The 21,525-nt window shown below is 50.2% G+C and overlaps 1 protein-coding gene across 4 annotated transcripts in view; it reads left to right on the forward strand.

Annotated features, from left to right (window-relative positions):
- The window catches only part of ABR (ABR activator of RhoGEF and GTPase), a 188,110-nt gene that overhangs the window by 98,361 nt on the left and 68,224 nt on the right, over positions 1-21,525 (forward strand). For 3 of the 4 annotated variants that reach the window (XM_029611251.1, XM_029611252.1, XM_029611253.1), the window contains exons 3-4: positions 13,174-13,278; positions 21,004-21,189. In XM_029611251.1, the coding sequence (XP_029467111.1) occupies positions 13,174-13,278; positions 21,004-21,189 (291 nt within the window). Of the gene's footprint in view, positions 1-6,992; positions 7,772-13,173; positions 13,279-21,003; positions 21,190-21,525 lie in introns of those variants that run through there. The other variant, XM_029611254.1, reaches the window with a different exon arrangement.

Raw genomic sequence — 21,525 nt, forward strand, 5'->3', positions numbered from 1 at the left:
TCCTATCAGCAGCAGTAGGTCCCTTCTTTTGTTGTACTGGCTCTGACACAGCATCCCTCTGGGCCTCGTGCTTGTAGGATTTTGCTGCCTCCAAAATCTTGGTGCTCTAGGCAACCACTGAATTTGCCTAATGGAAGCGCCAGCCTCTAATTTCTCTAGTTTGTGTAAATGCACATCTAAACTCTCGTATGCAACCCCCAACCTCTTTCCCACCACCACCACCCCCCATATATGTCCAGGCATGCCAAAATCTGATGCACCAGTGGCCGCTACCACCTCTGCCAGTTGGGCCATTTCTGCCCTTGCCATCTTAAACTATGCATCTTATAAAACCAATACTTAAGCCCCCTTCTCTGTCTTATTTCCCAGTTTTGTAATAATCCCTAGACCCCCAAGGTTCGTGCAGACTCTCAAAGAAAAATAATCCTGTCTCCCCATGCTCATTTAAGTTTTGGTTTTAACCATGGTCCCTCCATGTCGGTTCCCCCAGGCTTCTTGAAATCCTGATGCTGTTGTAGCTTCTGTTGCTTAGGCTTGCAGCCGCTACTCCGTGCAGTGCTGCGTTACTATCCTTTTGTCACCCGAGGTCCTCTGTGTTTATCCCATGCTTTTTTTTTAATTCTTGCTATCGTTGTTGTCTCCACTACCTCCTCTAAGAGATCATTCCAAGCACCTGCCACCCCTTTACATGAAAAATATTTCCTGACGTTACTGAGTCTACCCTCTTGGAACTTCCTATCATGACCCCCCCCAAGTCTACAAGCTTCCTTTCCATTGGAAAAAAATGTCTTATCAATACATTTCAGGCATTTAAATATCTCTGTCATCCATCCTCTGTCTAGACTCACCCCTTCTCCAGGGTATACATATGTAGATCCTTAAATCATAGCTCCTAAGACTTTTGATGTAGACTGCCCTGTTTGGGTGGCCTTTCTTTGGACAGCCTCTAGCCTCTCTCTATCCTTTTTGAGATGTGGCCTCCAGAACGGAGCACAGTGAGATCTCACCAGCATCCTGCACAGAGGCATTACCACGTCCTTATTTTTCTGCTGGTGATGCTTCGACTACCATCATATCCCACTGATTTGCTTGATCCTTGAGATCATCAGACACGATAACCCCAAAGCCTCACTCCTGGTCAGCCTCTCAGCCCCCATCGTGTACCACCCTTTTGCATTTCTACTCCCCCAAGTACATGACTACGTTTTCCCCCGTTGAATTGCACCTGCCAGGCGTTCGACCGCTTCTCAGGCTTTCTTAGATCGCTCCTCATTCTGTCTACTCCTCTCAGGGGTGTCCACTCTGTTGCAGGTCTTAAGTGTCGTTTGCAGAAAGGCAAACCCTTCCCCAATATCGCTCGCAAAAATATCGAAGAGAAGCAGTGCCAGAACCAATCCCTGAGGCACCCCACTAAATCCCTTTTTTCCTCCTGGGAATGACTGCCACCACCCCTTCTGTCCTCTATCACTCAGCCAGGTCCTAATGCAATCTACCTCCTTAATAATGAGCCTCCAGTGCAGGACAGCATCAAACACTTTGCTGAAATCCACTTAAACCACATGCAGCACATACACTCTTGATCTAATTCTCTAGTAGTCCCTCGACTGAAAAAATGTATCTGATTTGTTTGACACAATCTGCCTTTCATAAAACCCTGCTGCCTCGGATCCTGCAGCCCATTGGACTGTAGAGAGTTCACTTATCCGTTCCTTCAGCAGCGTCTCCCATTAATTTTCCCACAGCCGAGATGAGTGCTGACCGGCCTGCAGTTTCCAGCCTCCTCTCTGCAACCACTTCTATGAAGCGAAACCGCATTTACCGTTCTGCAGTCCTGCGGAACCACTCCCGCCTCTGAGGCTCTATTGAACTGGTCCTGCAGAGCACCACCGGAAGCATCCCTTGGTGTCCTAGGATGGATTCCTTCCGGCCCCATGGCTTTCCCTTCTTCTGTAAATGCTGCACCTACCCCACTCCCATTTGCACTCTTGCCGGCCAGCAGCGCTCTTTCTCCAGTGAGCACTGAAAGAGGTATTTGTTTAGAATTTCCTCTTCGCTCTCTCTCCACGCATTGCTCTTTGTCTCCTCTTCGTCTTACCATTCCACCCTTGGCCTTCCTGCATGCAGGGGCATACCTGAAAATGCTCTAGCCATCATGGTTTCTTTCTTTGTCTCTTTCAGCTTTCCCAGATATTCTTTCCTGGGTTCCTCTCTCTGAGATCCCTTCCACTCTGACTGCTTTTTTCAGCCACCTCTTCCGGTTTCCTTGTCCTTTTACTTGTATCTATGTTCCCTGACATCTAGGGCAGGGAACTGGTTTCTCCTTTTGTATCCGATTCATAATTTGTACCACGGCTAAGTGCCAGAGTAACCTAGGAAGGTGAGAACTGAGGAGCATCCGTCTGGAATGATTTTAACATTTTGGTTTCAAGCAACCTAGCAGGTGGAAAGTGGCCTCCAGGCTGGGTCTGGCCGAGCCTGTGTCACTCACATCGTGCCTTGCAGGGAAGAGTCCCAGCTACACTCCTTGCATTGGGATTACAATGAACGTATTTCTCCCTCCTTCCCTCTGTTTTTTATTTTATATTGTATTATAGTCTACCTTTCCCTGAAAGGCATAAACAACATATGCATAACAAAATACAATAATTAAAAACATAACGTAGACAAATAGCAACATGTAAAAACAGAAGTCTAATATAATGTAGAGGTAATTAAAACTGGATAAAAGCTATTGGTCCATACAGATGGACCAAGGAAAATCAGAAACCAAATAAACCCCCTCTGTATGAGTAATCTAACAAGATCCAATAAAACAGAACAGAAATTCAATAAAACCAGTCAATAAAGCCCAAGTCATTTCTGTTCTGTTTTTGGGTTTTTTTTTTAAGGTGGAGGCGGCATTTCCTGTAAAATTGCCCCAGCCCATAGGGAGGAGATCTCCCTCTCTCAAGACCTTCATGTGACTATGCAGGGGGTGTGCTTCTGTGAGGGGTGGGGGGCAGATGAAGGGAGTCTGCACTCCAGGAGAGGGGATGAGGTGTGTCCTTGACTCCTTGGCATATTTTCCCTGGGTGTTGTCCCCACCCCCTTTAGGGTTTCTTACTTTACTTCCGAATGACATTGTTTCACCACAAGGTGTCAGCACTGAGTCTCGCTGCCCTCAGTCACTGTGTACCTGGGACATATGCTTTATCTGTCCCAATAAAACAGGGCCGTGCAAGGAGCTGTGCAGTAGCATGAAATACACTTTGTGGGGAGAAGACATTTTAAAAAGCTATAAATTGGAGTTATCAGCAGGTGCAGGCAGGTATATCATGGGTTCTTGTCTGCATCCAGTGAAGGCTGAGAAGTAAAATGGCATCGATACATTAGACTGGGATGAGTTTGTTTTTTTTTAATTTTTGTATTTAGATTGCTTTCAGATTTGCCCAGCCCTAGTAGGAGAGGAGTGGGCTGAAAGCCAGGGTTCAAATCCACTTGACCTTGGGCCAGTCGCTTCACCCTCCATTGCCTCAGGTACCAAATTACATTGTGAGCCCTCTGGGGCAGGATCCGATCTACTGCAGCAGAATTTTAAGCCATCTTGAGTGCAGATTTGGAAAGTCCAAATGATCAGATCCAAAATCCAAATCTCTCTCCTTGCCAGCTCCATGGGAATAGCTTGTTGGTTAACGTCCGTGCATACAGGTCAGATCTGTCAGAGAGGGGCCTCTGTCTGCTCCTGTGCTTCCTAGTGTTCAGGAGTTGGAGGAAGGGTTAGAAGGCCTGAAGGCACGGTCATTTTCAGCCACTGAGAATGCCCTCTATTAAATCTGAACCCCAAGCAAAGTTCCTGTCTAAATGTTCAGAGCCCCAGCTAATTCCAGAGGAACTTTTTTCCAAAGGAGTGAACTAACTCCGTGAGGAGAATGTACCGCCTCCCGGGTGGGCTGCCAGGCCCTTGGGAGAGCTATTTATTGATTGATTTGAGTTATATTCTGCCTTTTCAGGTACCTGAAAGCAGATTACATCCAGGTAATGTAGGGCTTCCCCTGTCCTCAGGAAGCTCACAATCTAAATTTGTGCCGAAGATAATGGAGGGTGAAGTGACTTTCCCAGGTCACAAGGGGCAGCCATGGGATTTGAACTCACAGCCTCCTGCTCTAACCACGAGGCCTCTCCTCCGTTCCCCTTGCGGGGGTTCCATACTCCCTGGTGGGTGCTGAAGGAGGGGACAAGACAAGCATGCGCAGCTGGCATCAGCAGCCCTTAAATCCTGGAGAAGGACAGCTGCCGCTGCTGCAGCTTCTCCAGCAGAGTACATGGTTCAGTAGCTTGTGAATTCCCAAGCACGGGGAGCTGCGGATTCCTGAATTCTAAGCTCTAGTCCTATGATTAGCAGTAAACACTGTGCAGACACAGGGATTTCAAGGCTGCACCCACGCAGGGTGTCCACACCCACTGTAATCCCAGCTTTGATGTGGGGAACGGAGGAGGGATCTGGGGCAGGAATAGTCTGTTGCTGCTTCTTTCTGTGGTTAAACATGAAAGCATTTCAAAGGCTATGAGGCTAAATGATGGAAGAGCAGGGCGGCAGAGAGCCACTCCTGCTGCTTTCAGTGTCCTGGAGGTTTTGTGGCTTCCCTTGCTTCAGGACACCTCTGTGGGAGTGGGGCTTCCTCTGCAGTCTGGGTCACATTTCTAACATAGAGAGAGTCAGCAGCAATGCTCACCTTGGGCCCAGCTGCACTTTCACTGTCAAATAGTTGTGTTTAAAATGCCTTTTTTGGATTTTTAGATATCATTGGTCCCCCCTGCAGTTCCTCTGAACCCCTCCCCTGGAAGCAGTGATGTCAGTGCACACAACCGCCCCATAGGTTGGCTCGGTGGCAATGCTTTGATTTCTGGATCAGGTCTTCCATTCCCTGGGCAAAACTATCCCTAGGCTACAGCATGCCAGCAGGCCAGTGGCCTCAGTAACCCAGTGCTGCTCAACTAGTAGCCACCCAAGACAAAGTCCTGGCAGCCCCAGCCTGATTTTCTCCCCCTTTTCCAGGCACATTCTGCCCCCTAAATACCCCTCTCCCATCCTCCATATAATCATCTCATCCCTCCTTCTCACTCACCAATAAGAGGAGGGGGCAGCATTTCTTACCTGTGACTGCCACCTCCTCTGCTGGCTTCAATCTGCTCTGAATGTGCAGTGCCCTTTAGTCTCACAGGATCTAATGTCAAATTGAAATTGAAACCAGCAAAAGAGAAGGCAGATACAGGTAAGAAATGTTGCTCACTTCCTGTCAGCCAGAGGGGCAGAAGATTGAGGGAGGGAAGCAGGTAGAGTGAGAAACCAATGAGTTGAGGAGTGGCAGGGGAATGGTTGTGATTCATGAGGGGTTTTATTTAAGTTATTTAAACCATTTGACATTATTTAAAAATGTTTAAGCTCATTTGCTATTGTGGGCTCCTGGGGATGGATATGCTGCGGAGAGAGCACTTACAGCTCCTGGAGGGGGGGGAGGGAGTCCCAATCATCATACAATGACAACATCCAGTAGCCAGATTTAAGTCGGGGGGGGGGGAAATCCCTGGGGAATTCTGAAAGGCTTATGGCACCAGATCCCAGCCTTGGCTCCCGCTGAAGTGAAGCCTTTCTGAGTGCCTCATATCTCCCAAGCGGTTCGGACAGCTTTCTGGAAGCTGAGGGTGGCTGAGACTATGTCCTTTTCTTGATATGAGATCCTTTAAGAACAATTGTCCAGGCCATGGTTACATGGTACCTGGGCTACTGGAATATTCTGTGTGTGGGCCTCCCGGAGCAGCTCACACACAGCCTACAGGTAGTCCAGAATGCAGCGGCTGCTAGAATGATACGGGGAGATTCTAGGAGATCTTCGATTCCTTTCTTTTGTGCCCTGTACATTAGTTGCCTGCGTATAATTAAGATCTTGGCTTTTGTATCTGTGTTGAGGGGAAAGGACTCTGACTGCCGTAGGAATAAATTTGCATGCTGTAGGCCACGATGGCGATGAGGAAGCAGCCCTATGGTTTGTTTCACCCTTTAGGGATATGGGGCAGGTTCACCTGCAGCAAGGGCCTCTTCCATTATAGCACCCACATTCTGGAAGTTGGGCTAGAGCAGTACTAGACCTTGCGAGAAAACGGTGAAAACTTGGCTTTGCTTTCAGAATGGGCGATATCTTTCATGAAATGAATGTGCAATAAGGGCCAAAGTGGGAATGTGGATCCTGGAATGGCTTTTCTTTTCCATGTGGGACGTGATATATAATTGTTTTTATTTTGGGGTGAGTCTTTGGTGATTGGATTAATTGATAAAGACAACAATTCAAGGGGTGATATGGATTTGTGGCTGGATTTTCATGATTTAAGATATGAAATATTTTCCTGTAATTTGAATAATTTTTCTGAAAGTAAGCAGCATTGTTGTTTTGGATGCAAGGTGCTCACTGTATTGTGATTATGGATAGGTTGTTTAGTTGTTTGTTGTAGTTTTATTATGCTTCTTGGGATTTTTAATTCTATTTTTAAAGAAAAACATATGCATGTTTTTTTTGGACAATGCTTTGGGCCAGGAACGCTGTTTAATAAGCAATGTGAAATAAAGAAATAAAAGCTTGAAAGATCCTGCCAGGTCAGAATGAAAAAAACCTGATTGGTCAAGATTGGCTATGATGTCATGCATGACGTCGGTGGCGCGCAGTAGCCAATCAGGTTGCCCCATGCGACTCGGTCATTGCCCTGCGGAGGGCACGCTGCTTCCTGGTTACAAATGGCCCTGATCGGCTGCTGTGACAGTGCGAGCGACAGGGAGTCGATTGATGGCTACAAAACCTCGCTTCCCTTGGGGCTTGGGCAGGGGCCCCGCCCATTCCTTACCTGTTTGGCACAGGATGGGGGCCGGCCCCTGGCTGTCACTGCCGGCTCAGGGCTCTGCTAGTTTGTGTGTAAGAGGGGCGCTGTGGTTTGCAACGTGAGGACCGAGCCAGCTGCTCTTTAGAAGGGTTAGCACGATTGCACTGTGCGTTGCCTTAGCCGATCCAGAAGTGAAAGGGAGGAAGTGGTTTGGAGGGAATGCGCATTGTAAGCAATGCGCCTCGGCTCTGCTGCTGCTCCGTCTCCAGCACTGCCCTGATTTGGGGAGGGTCTGGCAGCCGCTGTGCCGGAGGTGTGCGATCTCCCTCCCTCCCTGCACATTTCCGAGTCTGCTTCTCCACCCTGGGCCTGACGTTTCAGGCTGGCTAGGCCCTCCCCTCTCCCTCCTCTCCGCTTTCTACATGAGGAGGACGTGTGGTGCTGCTTCCATCTCTCGGCAATAACCAGACCTGGAAGTCGCTGGGGCAGGAGGGGGGCCAGCTAGTCGTCCCCCCCTCCCCCCGGCTTCACCGCGTCTGCCCCCTGCAGCAGCTCCTCTGCCCCACGCCCGCAAGCTGACCATGCCCACTTCCCACCGCCAGAAGGAAGAGGCTTTAAGGAAGTGGTGCCAAGTAGTTCTCGGGCTCCATTTATCGGACGCTCGGCGACCCTTCTGACATTTCAGCCGCAGGGAGCGGCAGAGCGGAAGCCAACCGGCCCCGGCGACATTCAGCAGCAACGAAGTGCGAAGGGGCCCAGCTGAGCCCAGAGCTTCCTAGATCAAGCCATGGAGGAGGAAGAGGAGGCGATCGGCTTTCTGGACCGGATCCTGGAGGATGAGGATATCTTTGTAGCAGAAGATCTGGAGCCGGAGACCCCAGCAAGTCCCGACTCGTGCTCCTCGTTCCTGTTCGTTGTAAAGGTGGGCAGAGGCTCAGCTTTGGCAGAGAAAGGGAAGCTTGTGCCTTTGCCAGCAGCTCAGGGTGTGGCCCAAGTCTGCATTATTTTGGGGATGCAGGAAGACCCTGTATGGCCTGGCAGTCTCTCAAGAAAGGCCAGAAGGGAGAGAGACGACCCGTCCTGGTGGGTCTGGATTTCTTTCTACTCATTGGTATCAGCTATTGGGATCATATGAGCCAGGCCATACAGTCTGGGAGACATGCAGGGTCTCTCTCTCTCTCTCTTACCTTTTGTAATCTGGGAGTCATGCAGGGTCTCTCTCTCTCTCTCTTACCTTTTGTAATCTGGGTGTCATGCAGGGTCTCTCTCTCTCTTACCATTTGCAGTCTGGGAGTCATGCAGGGTCTCTCTCTCTCTTACCATTTGCAGTCTGGGAGTCATGCAGGGTCTCTCTCTCTCTTACCATTTGCAGTCTGGGAGTCATGCAGGGTCTCTCTCTCTTACCCTTTGCAGTCTGGCAGTCATGCAGGGTCTCTCTCTCTCTCTCTCTTACCTTTTGTAATGTGGGAGTCATGTAGGGTCTCTCTCTCTCTCTCTCACCTTTTGTAATCTGGGAGTCATGCAGGGTCTCTCTCTCTCTCTTACCATTTGCAGTCTGGGAGTCATGCAGGGTCTCTCTCTCTTACCCTTTGCAGTCTGGCAGTCATGCAGGGTCTCTCTCTCTCTCTCTCACCTTTTGTAATCTGGGAGTCATGCAGGGTCTCTCTCTCTCTCTCTCACCTTTTGTAATCTGGGAGTCATGCAGGGTCTCTCTCTCTCTCTCTCTTACCATTTGCAGTCTGGGAGACATGCAGGGTATCTCTCTCTCTCTCTCTCTCTCTCTTAGTCTTTGCAGTCTGGCAGTCATGCAGGGTCTCTCTCTCTTACCCTTTGCAGTCTGGGAGTCATGCAGGGTCTCTCTCTCTCTTATCCTTTGCAGTCTGGCAGTCATGCAGGGTCTCTCTCTCTCTCTTACCTTTTGTAATGTGGGAGTCATGCAGGGTCTCTCTCTCTCTTACCTTTTGTAATCTGGGAGTCATGCAGGGTCTCTCTCTCTCTCACCTTTTGTAATGTGGGAGTCATGCAGGGTCTCTCTCTCTCTCTCTTACCTTTTGTAATGTGGGAGTCATGCAGGGCCTCTCTCTCTCTCTCTCCTCTCTCTCTCTCTTACAGTTTTGTTAATCTGGGGAGTCATGCAGGGCCTCTCTCTCTCTCTCTCTATCTCTTACCTTTGTAATCGGGGAGTCATGCATGGTCTCTCCTCTCTCTCTCTTCGCTCCTCCTTTTGCAGTCTTGGGATACATTCAGGGGCGCGCTCTCGCTCTCTCTCTCTCTCTCTCCTTTTGCAAAGGGCTGGGGAGACATGCAGGGTCTCTCTCTCTCTCTCTCCCTTTTGCAGTGTGGGAGACGTGCAGGGCTCTCTCTCTCTCTCTCTCCTTTGCAGTCTGGGAAGACATGCAGGGTCTCTCTCATCTCTCTCCTCTCTCTCCTTTTGCAGTCTGGGATGAGCATGCAGGGTCCTCTCTCTCGCTTCCTTTGCAGTGTGGGGAGACACAGGGCAGGGTCTCTCTCTCTCTCCTCTCCGTTTGCAGTCTGGGAGACATGCAGGGTGCTGTCTCTCTCTCCCTCTTCTCTCTTCTCTTCTTTGCAGTCTGGGAGACATGCAGGGTCTCTCTCTCTCTCTCTCTCTCCTTTTGCAGTCTGGGGAGACATGCAGGGTCTCTCTCTCTCTCTCCTTTTGCAGTGTGGGAGACGTGCAGGGTCTCTCTCTCTCTCTGTCCTTTTGCAGTCTGGGAGTCATGCAGGGTCTCTTTCTCTCTCTCTCTTACCATTTGCAGTCTGGGAGACATGCAGGGTCTCTCTCTCTCTCTCTCTCTTACCATTTGCAGTCTGGGAGACATGCAGGGTCTCTCTCTCTCTCTTACCTTTTGTAATCTGGGAGTCATACAGGGTCTCTCTCTCTCTCTCTCTCACTCTCTCTTCCATTTGCAGTTTTGGAGTCATGCAGGGTCTCTCTCTCTCTCTTTCCCCTTGCTGTTTCGGAGTCATGCAGGGTATGTCTCAGTACTGAGGTCTTTAGTACCTATCCCTGACTAGTTCAGGGGAGATATGTTGGAGTGAGTTGCAGCACGTGGCTACCAGGCCCTGCCCTGGTGTGTGGAGCCTCAAGGTGTTTGTCTGAGGAAGTTGGGAAGGTGTCAGGGAGGAGGGGGTGGAAAGGGAGTAGTTTAGGGAGCTGTATCCTGATAAACTATTGTTGCTGACGCATTGGGAAAAGGGGGAGGGAGTGGGTTTCTGATCAAACTGGCCCAGCACATAACTGTGTGGCTGGGGAACTCCGTGCCACCTAAAGCTCCTTGAGTTTGTAAGGTTTTGAATGGGGTAGGGTCCGTATTTGGAATGGAGACCCAGAGGCATTATTAGTGCTGTAGGAAGTGCTGATGAGGATACAATACGGGGTACTCTGCGCCAGGCCCTGGCATGGTGTTGGTGACCTCTGATGTGGACAGTACCATTTTTACTCTGGAGTTATGTCTGTCGTGTGTACACCAGAGATCCTGGGGTATGTCCCTGAAAGAGAGGATGAAAATCCCAGGGTGTGGCTAAATTCAAACACTGGTTGTGTCTAATCTGTCACCTGCTGAAACTGTATCTTTATGGGAAAAACCCCCCCAAAAACCTTGAATTAATTTCAGGCGAGTCATCCCCGTTGTGATTTGTGCCTTCTCTTAAATAATTGCTCTAATTGCAGATGTTGTCTACATGAGGTGTCAGTAAACTGTATCCAGGGTGAAAAGGAGACCTGCAGGTACTGCCCAGGAGAGGAGGTGCATCCTGCTCTCAGTTACACTTACTCAAAGTCTGTGCTAATAATAGCGCGGAGGTATCCTCTCTGCATTTTCTCTGTGCTGGGTAGCTTGTATGAGATTTTTGGCTGGCCACTGTCTGCTGAAAACTTCTGTTACCTCAGCATGGGCAGTACCAGTGCCATGCTGCCCTCCACCCCGGAGCAGGGATAGCACAGGCAGCAGCAATGCAAGCTACTCCCCCCCCCCCCCTCTCCCTTCCCCACACAGCCTCACCACAGAACAAAGACAACACAAACAGCAGTAGTGCAAGCTTCTCACATGCGCACGCGCGAATACACACACACACACATATATATATATATATATAGCACCCCACCATAGTGCAGGGACAGCACAAGCAGCAGTAGTACAAGCTTCTCACAGGCGCACAACATATACATACACACACACACACACACATATATATATATAGCACCCCACCACAGAGCAGGGACAGCACAAGCAGCAGTAGTACAAGCTTCTCACATGTGCACACACACATATATATACACAGACATATATATATATATATATATATATATATATATATAAAAAGCACCCCACCACAGAGCAGGGACAGCACAAGCAGCAGTAGTGCAAGCTTCTCACTACACCCTGCCCCAGCACAGGCAGCAGCAGTGCAAGCTTCTTTGCATACACACATGCTGCCAGAGCATTGGTTCATTTTCAGCATATTTCATTTTCTCGTGTCCTCCTGTAGAGGAGCACAAGGCATTTGTAAGGCGTTAAAATATTCAGGCGGGCTCTGGCTAAGGAGTAGGATGGGTGAAGCTTGTGCATCTGCCAGGTATAATGGAGGTGCCACTGCCAGCTACACTCATCCAGAGACGGGGCAGAGAGCATCGCTCCAGGACCCCTCTACACTCTTGGTTGCAAATCCTGAGCCTTGGTTAAGCAGCAGAAGGTTTGCAGAGGAAGATATGATCCTTCCAAGCTGATAAAGGAGGTGCAGAGAATTTTAAAGGCGCAGGGCTGTAGCTTTGGATTTCGTAGTTGATTTGGAAGTTTTATCAAAGGCAGTTCTGGCTTCCCTGTAGAAGGTTCTGAGTGATGACACCTTGGGTCATTTAATGGATTTGCACCCTGCCAGGAAACTCCTGAAGACATACAGTGTTCAGTCCCGTGGCTCTAAGGCAGGGCTTTCCAGACTCTGGGTCAGAAGTGCCCCAGATGGCACGCTCTCGCCGGCAGCATTAGCAGCAGGAGTCTGCGTGGGCCTGTGAGCTGTGCAGTGGCCCCCCATCCACGCGTGAGTTTCTCGGGTACAAGGAAGCCCTGCATGAAGAGATCCTGGGGCCGTGGCACTGGCTCGGAGGCTCCGGGCTGACTTGTGGTATGAATGCCATCACCGCTGGAAGATCACTCTTGATCCTGGAACCAGCCATGAGGGGAGGGAGCTGAGGGTGCCCGGGCCTGTGGAAATTGCCACTGTTCCAGCCCCCTGACCCGCCACTGAACCTACCCAGGACAGAAACGCTGCTCCTGTCATTAACCTGCCCCCCCCCCCCCTTTCCCGCCAGTTGTCATCCACCCGTCGGCCTGGGGCCCAGAGAAGAAAGTTGCCACTTACCCTGGCCAGGGGGGATGTTAGGAGGAGGGATCAGATGCAGGAGGAGTTTGTGGATTGAATTAGCTGGCAGGTGGTTTTAGAAGGGGGCTCTGCTGGAGAGAGTTTGTGTTTGGGGAGGAGGAGAGGGGGAGGGACAGAAGATTTACTGGGGGATGTAAGAGAGGGGCTGGAGGTTGAGAGGGATCAGCTGGGGGGATGTGAGAGAGAAGTATGGGGATCAGAGAGAAGATGGGGGGGTGACAGAATCCCTTTAGGAGTTACCAGAAGGGCTGGGAATGAGATGGGATCGGAGGTGGGGAGCGTGAGAGAGGATGGATCCGGCTGGTTTGGGGAGGATGAAAATGGAATGATTAGAAGGGACTGCACTCCCCACCTCCTGCGAATTTTCAAGAGCTAAAATGGGGTCACCTTGGCTAAATGTTTGGGAATTCCTGCTGTAGGGGCAAACGAGTCTGGGTCATTAGAAAGCTGTGAGACATGCTGGACAGCAGACACCGGGTCATTAGCATGGGGAATCTCCATGCTTCAACTGCTGAAATATTCTTTTTTGAAAAGACAAAGCAGCAATAATATCAAAACTTTTAAAGAACAATTTTTGGAAGTCAAACCCTTGAGCTTCTCCGGTTTTGGAAGTTTTTCTGTTGCAGGTTACTGAACGTCCTGGTTGCACGAGTGACTTTGGATGTCACTGCAGGCCTAATGGCTTTTGTTCCTTCAGAGAGCTGGTGCTTTGAGGCGCGAATGATTTCTGCAGTACTGGAGGTGTGGGGCCCACAGGAAGGAAGTGCCTGGACCCGGGGGAAGCTGAGCACTGCACCCCCTGATATTTTATTGGGAGGGGGGGGCTCACCTGGCCAGTTCTGTTGTTGTGAGCTGTGCCAAGCTGAGATGTCGAGGGGTTTCATAACCTAGACACTACAGGCTACTTTTCTTGTCTTTCTGCAGGGTGAGAGTGACTCGGAGAAGGGACTGGTGATGCGGAAGCTGGTGCTGTCGGGCTTCCTGGCAAGCGAGGAGATTTACATCAATCAGCTAGAAGCCCTGCTGCTGGTGAGTCTGGACCGCCTTCCCCGGTGTCGGGGAGGGGATGCACACGGTGCGCTCTCTGGAGACTGGGCAAACATTTACCACCCCACAAACCAAGTTGGCCCTGTCTGCCACTGTCCGCTGCTCTCAGGGGGCACCCTGGAGTCTGAGGTCACTTCCCTCCAGAGTAGCGCGGGGAATGCAGGACTAAGGCTGCTGGAAGCACTGGGCCGGCGTCTCGCCCCGATTCCGGCGGGATGACGGCGTGTTGGCCGTTGATATTCTCTTGCTGGGTAATATTGCAAGGATTGCTCTGCTGGCGTGCCTGAGACAATCCGAGGCCTTGAGAATCTCAGTAAGGACTCTGTCACCACACACCTGAGCTGCAGGTCACAGGTCACGTGCTGGCAGGTGTCTTTCCAGCCCCAGTGTGGGGAGCAGGCTGAGGATTTCGAGCTTGGATCGAGTGCCTGCAGAACTCCATCCAATCTGTGTTCCCAAAGATGGGGCTGCTCTGAGGAAGGGACGTCCCTCAACACATGAGGGGGGGAGGGGGGGTCCTGCACTTCCAGGCTTGTAGTTTTGTTAGAGGTCTCAGGTGTGCACTTTGGTAATTGCCCCCAAAATAGCCCAGAGCGGTCCTTTTAACACAACGGTCTGGACTGCTCCTGAACCCACAGCGCACACCACTGGGCCCCTCCAGACAGACGGGGGACGGATGTTGTTACTTCTGAGCCGTTTCGTGCATTTGATGGACAAGTTTGAATTTTGTTGGATGTATTTTTCTTGTTGGTGACTTATTTTTGAATTATTTGTTTGTTTGATGTCTTGGAGTTTTCTTTGTTAATTATTGTGCTGCTTTGTATTTTGTTTTAAGCCTTTTTGGTTATCTGACCAATACACATCTCACCTTCAGCCAACATTGAACAGGCGCTGAAGACGTGATTAAATCGATTATAAAAGCTGCTCCTCCCCCACTCTTCATCCGTCCCTTCAGCGCTCCTTCTGTCAGTTTCCCCATCTTTTATTTGGTGATGTCTGTCGCTGCCCTGTAGAAACATTTCAGCCGTTGGAGTAACATCTTCTGCAGTGCAGACAGCACAAGGGCCAGTCCTATAAATGCAGAAGGAGGATTGTGAGCCAGGGAAAAACGAAATACCAGGTTTAGGCACGTCCGGTCCTTGTGTGCCGCCGCCGGCTCTGGACATCCACAGTGAATGTGCGCGAGATAGATGTACTTGTATATATTTGATTTGTGCTGGGCCTTCAGATGTGCATGAGCTGCCTCCATTGTATACAAAATCTATTTCGTGCGTGAACTCATTGTGGACGTCCTGAAAACCTGACTTGTTTGTGGCACTCCAGGACCGGGCGGGCCAGGCTGGCTTGCTTGGTCTCGGCACTGTGGGGGTGGCTGGAGAGTTTGGGCTCATTACTTGCGCGGCCCATTTCTCCAGCACGCCTGCAGTCCGAGAGTCCCGATAACCCCAGCAAAAAGAACACTTCTTGGGTGGCTTTCAAGGTTCCCCCTCCTCCGTGGGATAGGATTTGACGGGACCCCCAGAAGGAATTCTACCGAACCACAAAAAAAAAATCCCTTCTCCTGGCTGAAACCTTCTGCTCCAGCCTGAGGACTTCCATTTCTGGGGGGGACGACGATGTGGGGGGGTGGGGGGTGATGTTTGCGGTGCACACGAGCACATGGTGTTTCTCTTTTGGAAACCAGCTGCCGCAGAAAGCCATCCGGGCATTGCACCCGGCCTGGGGGAGGGGGGAAACGGCACAAGGATCTCACATCTCTCTCTCTCTCCCCCCCGGCCGTGGAATCCCGCACCGGGTATCAGCCGGGCAGAGGAGGATTTCAGACGGGGGAGGGGGCCTTGAGAATTCTCTTCTGTTTTGCAGGGTGAGGGGGAGTTTCTGTTCTTTGACCTTTACGTAGTGTGTACACCTGGAAAAAAATATACATATATTTTTGGCATTTCCCCCGAGGCAGGCGATTTGCTACGACAGGGCCACGCTGGGACGTTTTAGACGCTGCTTTGCATTTTTTTTATATATTTACGGTGGGAGCCAGCGTACGGTCAGACAGGGATGGGGGGAGAAAAGTACCGCCTGCCCTTCCCCCACCCCCACCCTCCACCCCCGCACAATTTCCAGGAGCAAAATCCTTCCGACTGGAAGGTGCGCGCTCTGCGCGCTGACCTCTGCTCCTGTCCAAAGAGAAACGGCGTGGGTGCCGCCTGCCCTCCAGACGTTGCCTTCTTGAGCTGGTGTTAGTATTAACGTGCTATTTTATATTGGTAATAGTATTCGTTTGAATTCTGCTTCTGCCTTGCTCGCTGCAGGGCCTTTCTGCTTGGCTTACTTTCCTCTCGTGCTTCGCTAGCATGTGACCCGTGAATGCAAAAGTTATACCCCAGTCACGGACGTCTCCTGTCCACCTGTACCATAGCCCCTCAGGATGGGGGACACCCACGGGCCGCCTGGGCCCCAGCTTGGAGGCTGGGAACGTATGCAGAAGCTCCCTGGCCGTGTGCGTGTGAGGAGGAACTGTTCTGGTTAGCTGATAAGGAGGAAGGGAAGTATCTCTCTCTCTCTTTTTTTTTTCTTCTGCTTGTCATATGTGCAGCGGCAGTGCTAATAAACCTAGTTTAAACCAAAGCTGTCATTTTAGCATTGCTAGTACAGTTTTGCAGCCGTTTGACCTGCCTGAGGTTTAATCCTTAAAAACCTCCCCCTTGTGAAAGGGGCACCTAGATATTAAAATCGTTTGCTGGACATAACCAGGTTACCAGAGGTGCAAGGCCCCTTTGTCTGTAGGAACCAGATGTATCTGGGCCAGTGCTTGTCCTTTTTTTTTTCCTTCTCTCTTCTTACCATGACCCCGTGCAATCTATGAACCCAGTCACTGACAGGGCGGCTACTTCGGGGGGTAGAAGAATGGTCAGCAGGCTGCCCAGCGGAAAAAGTAGCAGAATGTAACCAGAGCGTGAAGGTTAAAGCCCATCTCTTTTCGTTGTACGCTAGAGAGGCAGAAAATCATTCTGCCGTCTTCTGAAGCAGAACATTCCTGGACCAGCACAAGGATAATTCATTTTGGTATCATCCTGGCTTTACTGGGCGAGAATGCTCAGGACAGATCAGTGGTGAAAGGAAACCTGGGGCTTGGCGCTTTCCTGAAAGGGGATTTTCAAGCATTGGTCTATGTGGGAGGTTAATGCAAACAAGCTAAATCGACCACCTTAAGTGTGTCTGCCTTGCACTGTATGACCACCCTCCCCAGTGCCCAAGATGAGGGCATGGATGGTCGTGTGTGTTTGAGGAAAGGCTGAAGAGGTTAGGGCTGTTCAGCTTGGAGAAGAGACGGCTGAGGGGGGGATATGATAGAGGTCTTTAAGAACATGAGAGGTCTTGAACGAGTAGATGTGACTCGGTTATTTACACTTTCAAATAATAGGACTAGGGGGCATTCCATGAAGTTAGCATGGGGCACATTTAAGACTAATCGGAGAAAGTTCTTTTTCACTCAATGCACAATGAAGCTCTGGAATTTGTTGCCAGAGGTTGTGGTTAGTGCAGTTAGTGTAGCTGGGTTCAAAAAAGGTTTGGATAAGTTCTTGGAGGAGAAGTCCGTTAATGGCTATTAATCAATTTTACTTAGGGAATAGCCACTGCTATTAATTGCATCAGTAGCATGGGATCTTCTTAGTGTTTGGGTAATTGCCAGGTTCTTGTGGCCTGGTTTTGGCCTCTGTTGGAAACAGGATGCTGGGCTTGATGGACCCTTGGTCTGACCCAGCATGGCAATTTCTTATGTTCTTATGTTTGGATGTTGGCAGAGTGGGAGCACGGAGTTGTGGGTCTGTGGTGCGTATGGCCCTAGGCAGGTGGCAGTGTTGTGGATATGACTTTGCTGGCTTCTGCACTGTTGGATTGAGTCACAAGGCTGAGATGGAAACGTTTGGCCTGGGGATCAGATAAGGGCGCTATTGATCTGTGAGGACCCTGCACAGAGACTGGAGCCCGGTTCCTGCTCAGTGTAGATGGCAAGTGGTATAGGGTGGTGATGGGCCCCTGGCAGGAGTCGAGCCTGGCCTTGTGAGAGGAAAGAGGTCCCAGTCATGACATTGTTAGCAATGAGGTTCCCCTGCTTGTTAGTGACACCCTCGTCTCTCCCAGGAGCCTGTCGTAGCCCTGTGACAATGAAGATCTTCCTGATGTGGTGAAACCAGATGCTCCTTTTTATTTTATATATATTTTTTTAAGGATCTGCGGGTGGGGGAGAGAGGCATGTTGTGTCCTCTTGACTTGCATCTGAAGCAAGAAGATTTGGCAGGGTGCAGATGCAGGGACACATGCTGCCTTCTCCACCCCCTTCTGAATGCAGAGAGGAGAGGCAGAAGGTTATTCGGAGGTGCTGCCCTGTACGTGTGGGCTCTGCAGACACGTGCGCTCTGGACTGGAATACATGTAGTGTGCCCTGTGTCGGGAAGGTGGTGGGAGCTGAAGGGGGTAAGGTTACATGCTCGTGTCACGTTTGCCTGGACTGGGCGGAGTTTGGACTGTGCGCGCAGAAGTTGACAAACGTTTTTTTTTTTGCGGGATAACTTTGAAAGGGAACACACACGCGCACAAGTCCTTCTTAAAATTTGGTGTCACTTATGTGCATACTTGTAGCATAGGTTATCCACGTTCTGATGCCAAGTCTGAGGGCTCTCAAAGGAGAGAGGACCCGCAGAGGTTTGTACCTCCCTTTTTCCGGCCAGAACCAAACACCGTGGTTTGGCAAACCCAAAGTCATGGCCATTTGTTTCCTTCCCAGTCCAGGAATGTGCAGATACAGCGCACACGCAGTGCAGCCACACATTTCCTTCCTTCCTTCCAGTATTTAGCTCCTGTCTTCTCACTGGTAGCTCAGGGCGAGTTACATTCAGGTGCTGTAGGTACTTCCCTGTCCCTAGTGGGATTTGAACCCTGGTCTCCATGTTGCTCAGGGTGGGCAATGTTCCGCCTGTCCATTTACCCTGGCAAATGGCTTTTGAGCGTTGCTTTCTGAGAGGATGGTAGAGGCTGTAAAGGAAGGCACTGAATCTGTTCTCCATGGAGCACTCTAGATTTTTTTTTTTTTGTTTTAGATTTTTTATATTCCGTTTTTCGCCCTTTTTTCAGCACTTCAAAGTAGGTACTGTAGGTATTTACCTATCCCAGAGGGCTCACAATCTAAGTTTGTACCTGAAGACTTGCCCAAGGTCACAAGCAGCGACAGCAGGACTCGAACCGTGGTCTCCTGGTTTGTAGCCCACTGCTCTAACCACTAGGGCTACTCCTCCACTCCTAAGCCTTCGGTGAGAGGGTTGGCATCGGGCACAGAGCTAGTTCCATCTTTCTGACTGTGTTGTCCCCTTTAAAGGAAGATAGAGAGGAATTGTGTCAAGGGGTCATGTGATTGGGTTGGGATTAGAAACAGGAACTAGAGTGGGGGAGTGTTGCTCCTTGTTGTGGAAGTAACTGCCAGGGTTATTAAAAGGAAACCGAGTTCTCTTTTGAGCATGTCCTCTCCAAACTCAAGTCCTGCCCGCACACTCTCTCCAGCGGCAGTGTGGACGTTTTCCTGCCACTATAAGTCGCATGGAAAGCCCTTTCTAGCCCCGTGCAGGCACTCGGCTCACGGAAGGACCACCATAGCGATGCGGGCCAGAGGAAGCGATGCTGCAGAATGTCACGGTCAGCTGGGGCGGGGGCATGAGCCCCTCCAGCAGGCCCTGGCAAGAAAAGGGTAGCAGAGGGGCTGGGAGTACTGACCCTACAGTTTTTTCCAACTCTCAGCCCATTTTGTCCCTTCCGCGTTTTTCAAGAGTGATTGAGAAGTCAATACTGAGACAATCGTCTGACTGTCCTGGCTCAATAACAGTTTGGGTTTTGCAATCATTTTGGCACCAGAACCTTTTTACTGTCCAGTTCTGACCGCAGTGGGGAAGCGGCTTTGATTCAGGGACAGGCTCTGCTGGATCTGTTGGATCTCTCTGCCACGCGCGACACTTTGAACCATGATATCTTACTTCCTCGCTTAGTTGAGGTTGGAATCGATGGTACGGTGCTGTCTTGGTTTAAATCCTACAGATCAGAATAGCTAGAGAGATCTCTTGGCGCCCGATTTTTACAGGTGGCCCTCGGGGGGGGTTCCTCCTTGTCGACAGCTTAAGTTTAATATCCACCTCGCTTCATGCTAGCCTGGCACAAATGACAAAGTTTACACCAATAACATTCAGCTTTTCATCCCGGTTTACATTTCAGTTTGCCTCAGTTAATAGCTGGTTACATCATAGCTAGCGCTCTCTTAACCTCCATAAACGGAGGTCATTACATGAAGTCGTTTTCTAGCTGTCTTTTGCATTTGACACCTCGCAGAAAGTTTGACATTCAGGGGTGATTCTGGAATCTGCACTGTCAACGCATCCTCACATAGAATCGGTTCTGCAGACGTTCCCCGAGTTGCGTCTTTTTTTGCGTCACCTCAAGCCTCTGTTAGAAGCCAGAGACTTAACAGTCCTCGGTCCTCACAGGATTGATTGGATTATAATTTGTAACGGATTATTCTCGGGCCTTCCGGCCGACTCATTGAGATCTCTCCAGTTTGTACAAAGTGCGGCTGCCCTGTTTTACCAGGAGATAATACCCGGGGTGATAGCGCACCAGCATTCACAAATTAACCGCCCGTCGCCGCTTCGCCATGGGTGAGCACTCAGGTCGTAAAGTTCTCTAGTCAGGAGCCTTTCAGATCTTCCCAGCTGGCAGAGACACGGGAGCGGGGCCGGGCCTTCTCATTTGCTGGCTCTCTCTCTCTCTCTCTCTCTGGAGCTCCTTGCTCGTTTGCAGGTGCAGTGTCTCAAATACTCGAGCATTCAAAACAGCGGTAAAACCCTTTTCTTTTTTTTTTTAATTAAAGAGGCCTATGAACCACCTGATTGAAACCTTAGTGCCAAAACTCATCCCAAGGTACTAGGTTAACTCTGCTTTATCTGCACTTCATTTATCAAGGTCTCGTTTTGATGACTGTATTTTTATTTTGTTTGTTATCTAAATGCCTCGCACTTTGGAGGGTGCGGGTTAACAAATATTTTAAATAAATAAAGTACTGAATGAGGGTAAAGATGGGTGGGGAAGCAGTTGAGGAGGAAAGAGATGGGTAGAGGAGAGAGGAGGAGGAGGGTGAGAGGGTGGGTGGAGGGCTAGTTGAGAGAGGAAGAGGGTTGAGGATAAGGAGGTCTATCTGTGTGGGGGGGGGGGGGGGACTCTTTGGCTTCAATTGTCCTGCAACCGCAAATCTATTAGCAGTCCTGAAATATCAATCTTTTGTGTATTTTAGACTGAAAAATAAATTATGTGATTTCAACAACTTTTTACCAACCAGCACGGTTTATCTTGTAGTGCTGGAGATGATGAGGAGTAGTCAGTGGAAGGTGAGGGACTATTTTACCTCACAGTAGCATGGTGGATGGGCACAGTACTGCCTGTATTTACCTGTAAAGGCAGATCCCTGGTTTCAGAATAGCACGACTCCCGTAGGGACACTATCGGGGGCTGAGAATCCAGGACTCTGCCCACCTAAAAGGGAACAGAACAGTGAAGAGAGCGTTTGACAACTTGCCATAGACTTTGCCTCCTCCCTTCTGGTGCCCCCAGCCAAAGACTGCCTGCCGATGCTAGGCCTGGCTTTCGAGTGTCTCTTCTCGTTTCTTGTTCCAGCCCATGAAGCCACTGAGGGCCACGGCCACCACGTCCCAGCCAGTGCTGACCATTCAACAGATCGAGACCATCTTCTACAAGATCCAAGACATCTACGAGATTCACAAGGAGTTCTATGACCGGCTGTGCCCCAGCGTGCAGCACTGGGACAACAAGGTCACCGTCGGCCACCTCTTCCAGAAACTGGTATGTCCCGTTCTTCCTCCCCTCACACAGTTCCTGCGTTTGGCCGATTCCGTCTGGGGTCAGGTTCATGGATTCTGTCCTTACTGCTGTCCTTGGTACGAGGTAGAACTGGAACCTGTTTCAGGTAAGAAGAGACTTTTTTTTTTTAATCCCTCTTCTGCCTCTGCCTGGGCCCTATTAACCGTGGCCCCAGCATCCACGCTGACGGAGGACTGGGGAGCCTTCGTTTCTTCCTGCTGTGATAGTCTCTGGATTGGGGAAGCATGTTCATATGCACCTGGTAGAAAGGCGAGGGGCGATTAACTCCGGCACGCGTTATCTCCGAGGGACAGCCTA

Source organism: Rhinatrema bivittatum, chromosome 8, assembly GCF_901001135.1.
Source record: "Rhinatrema bivittatum chromosome 8, aRhiBiv1.1, whole genome shotgun sequence".
NCBI lineage: Eukaryota > Metazoa > Chordata > Amphibia > Gymnophiona > Rhinatrematidae > Rhinatrema > Rhinatrema bivittatum.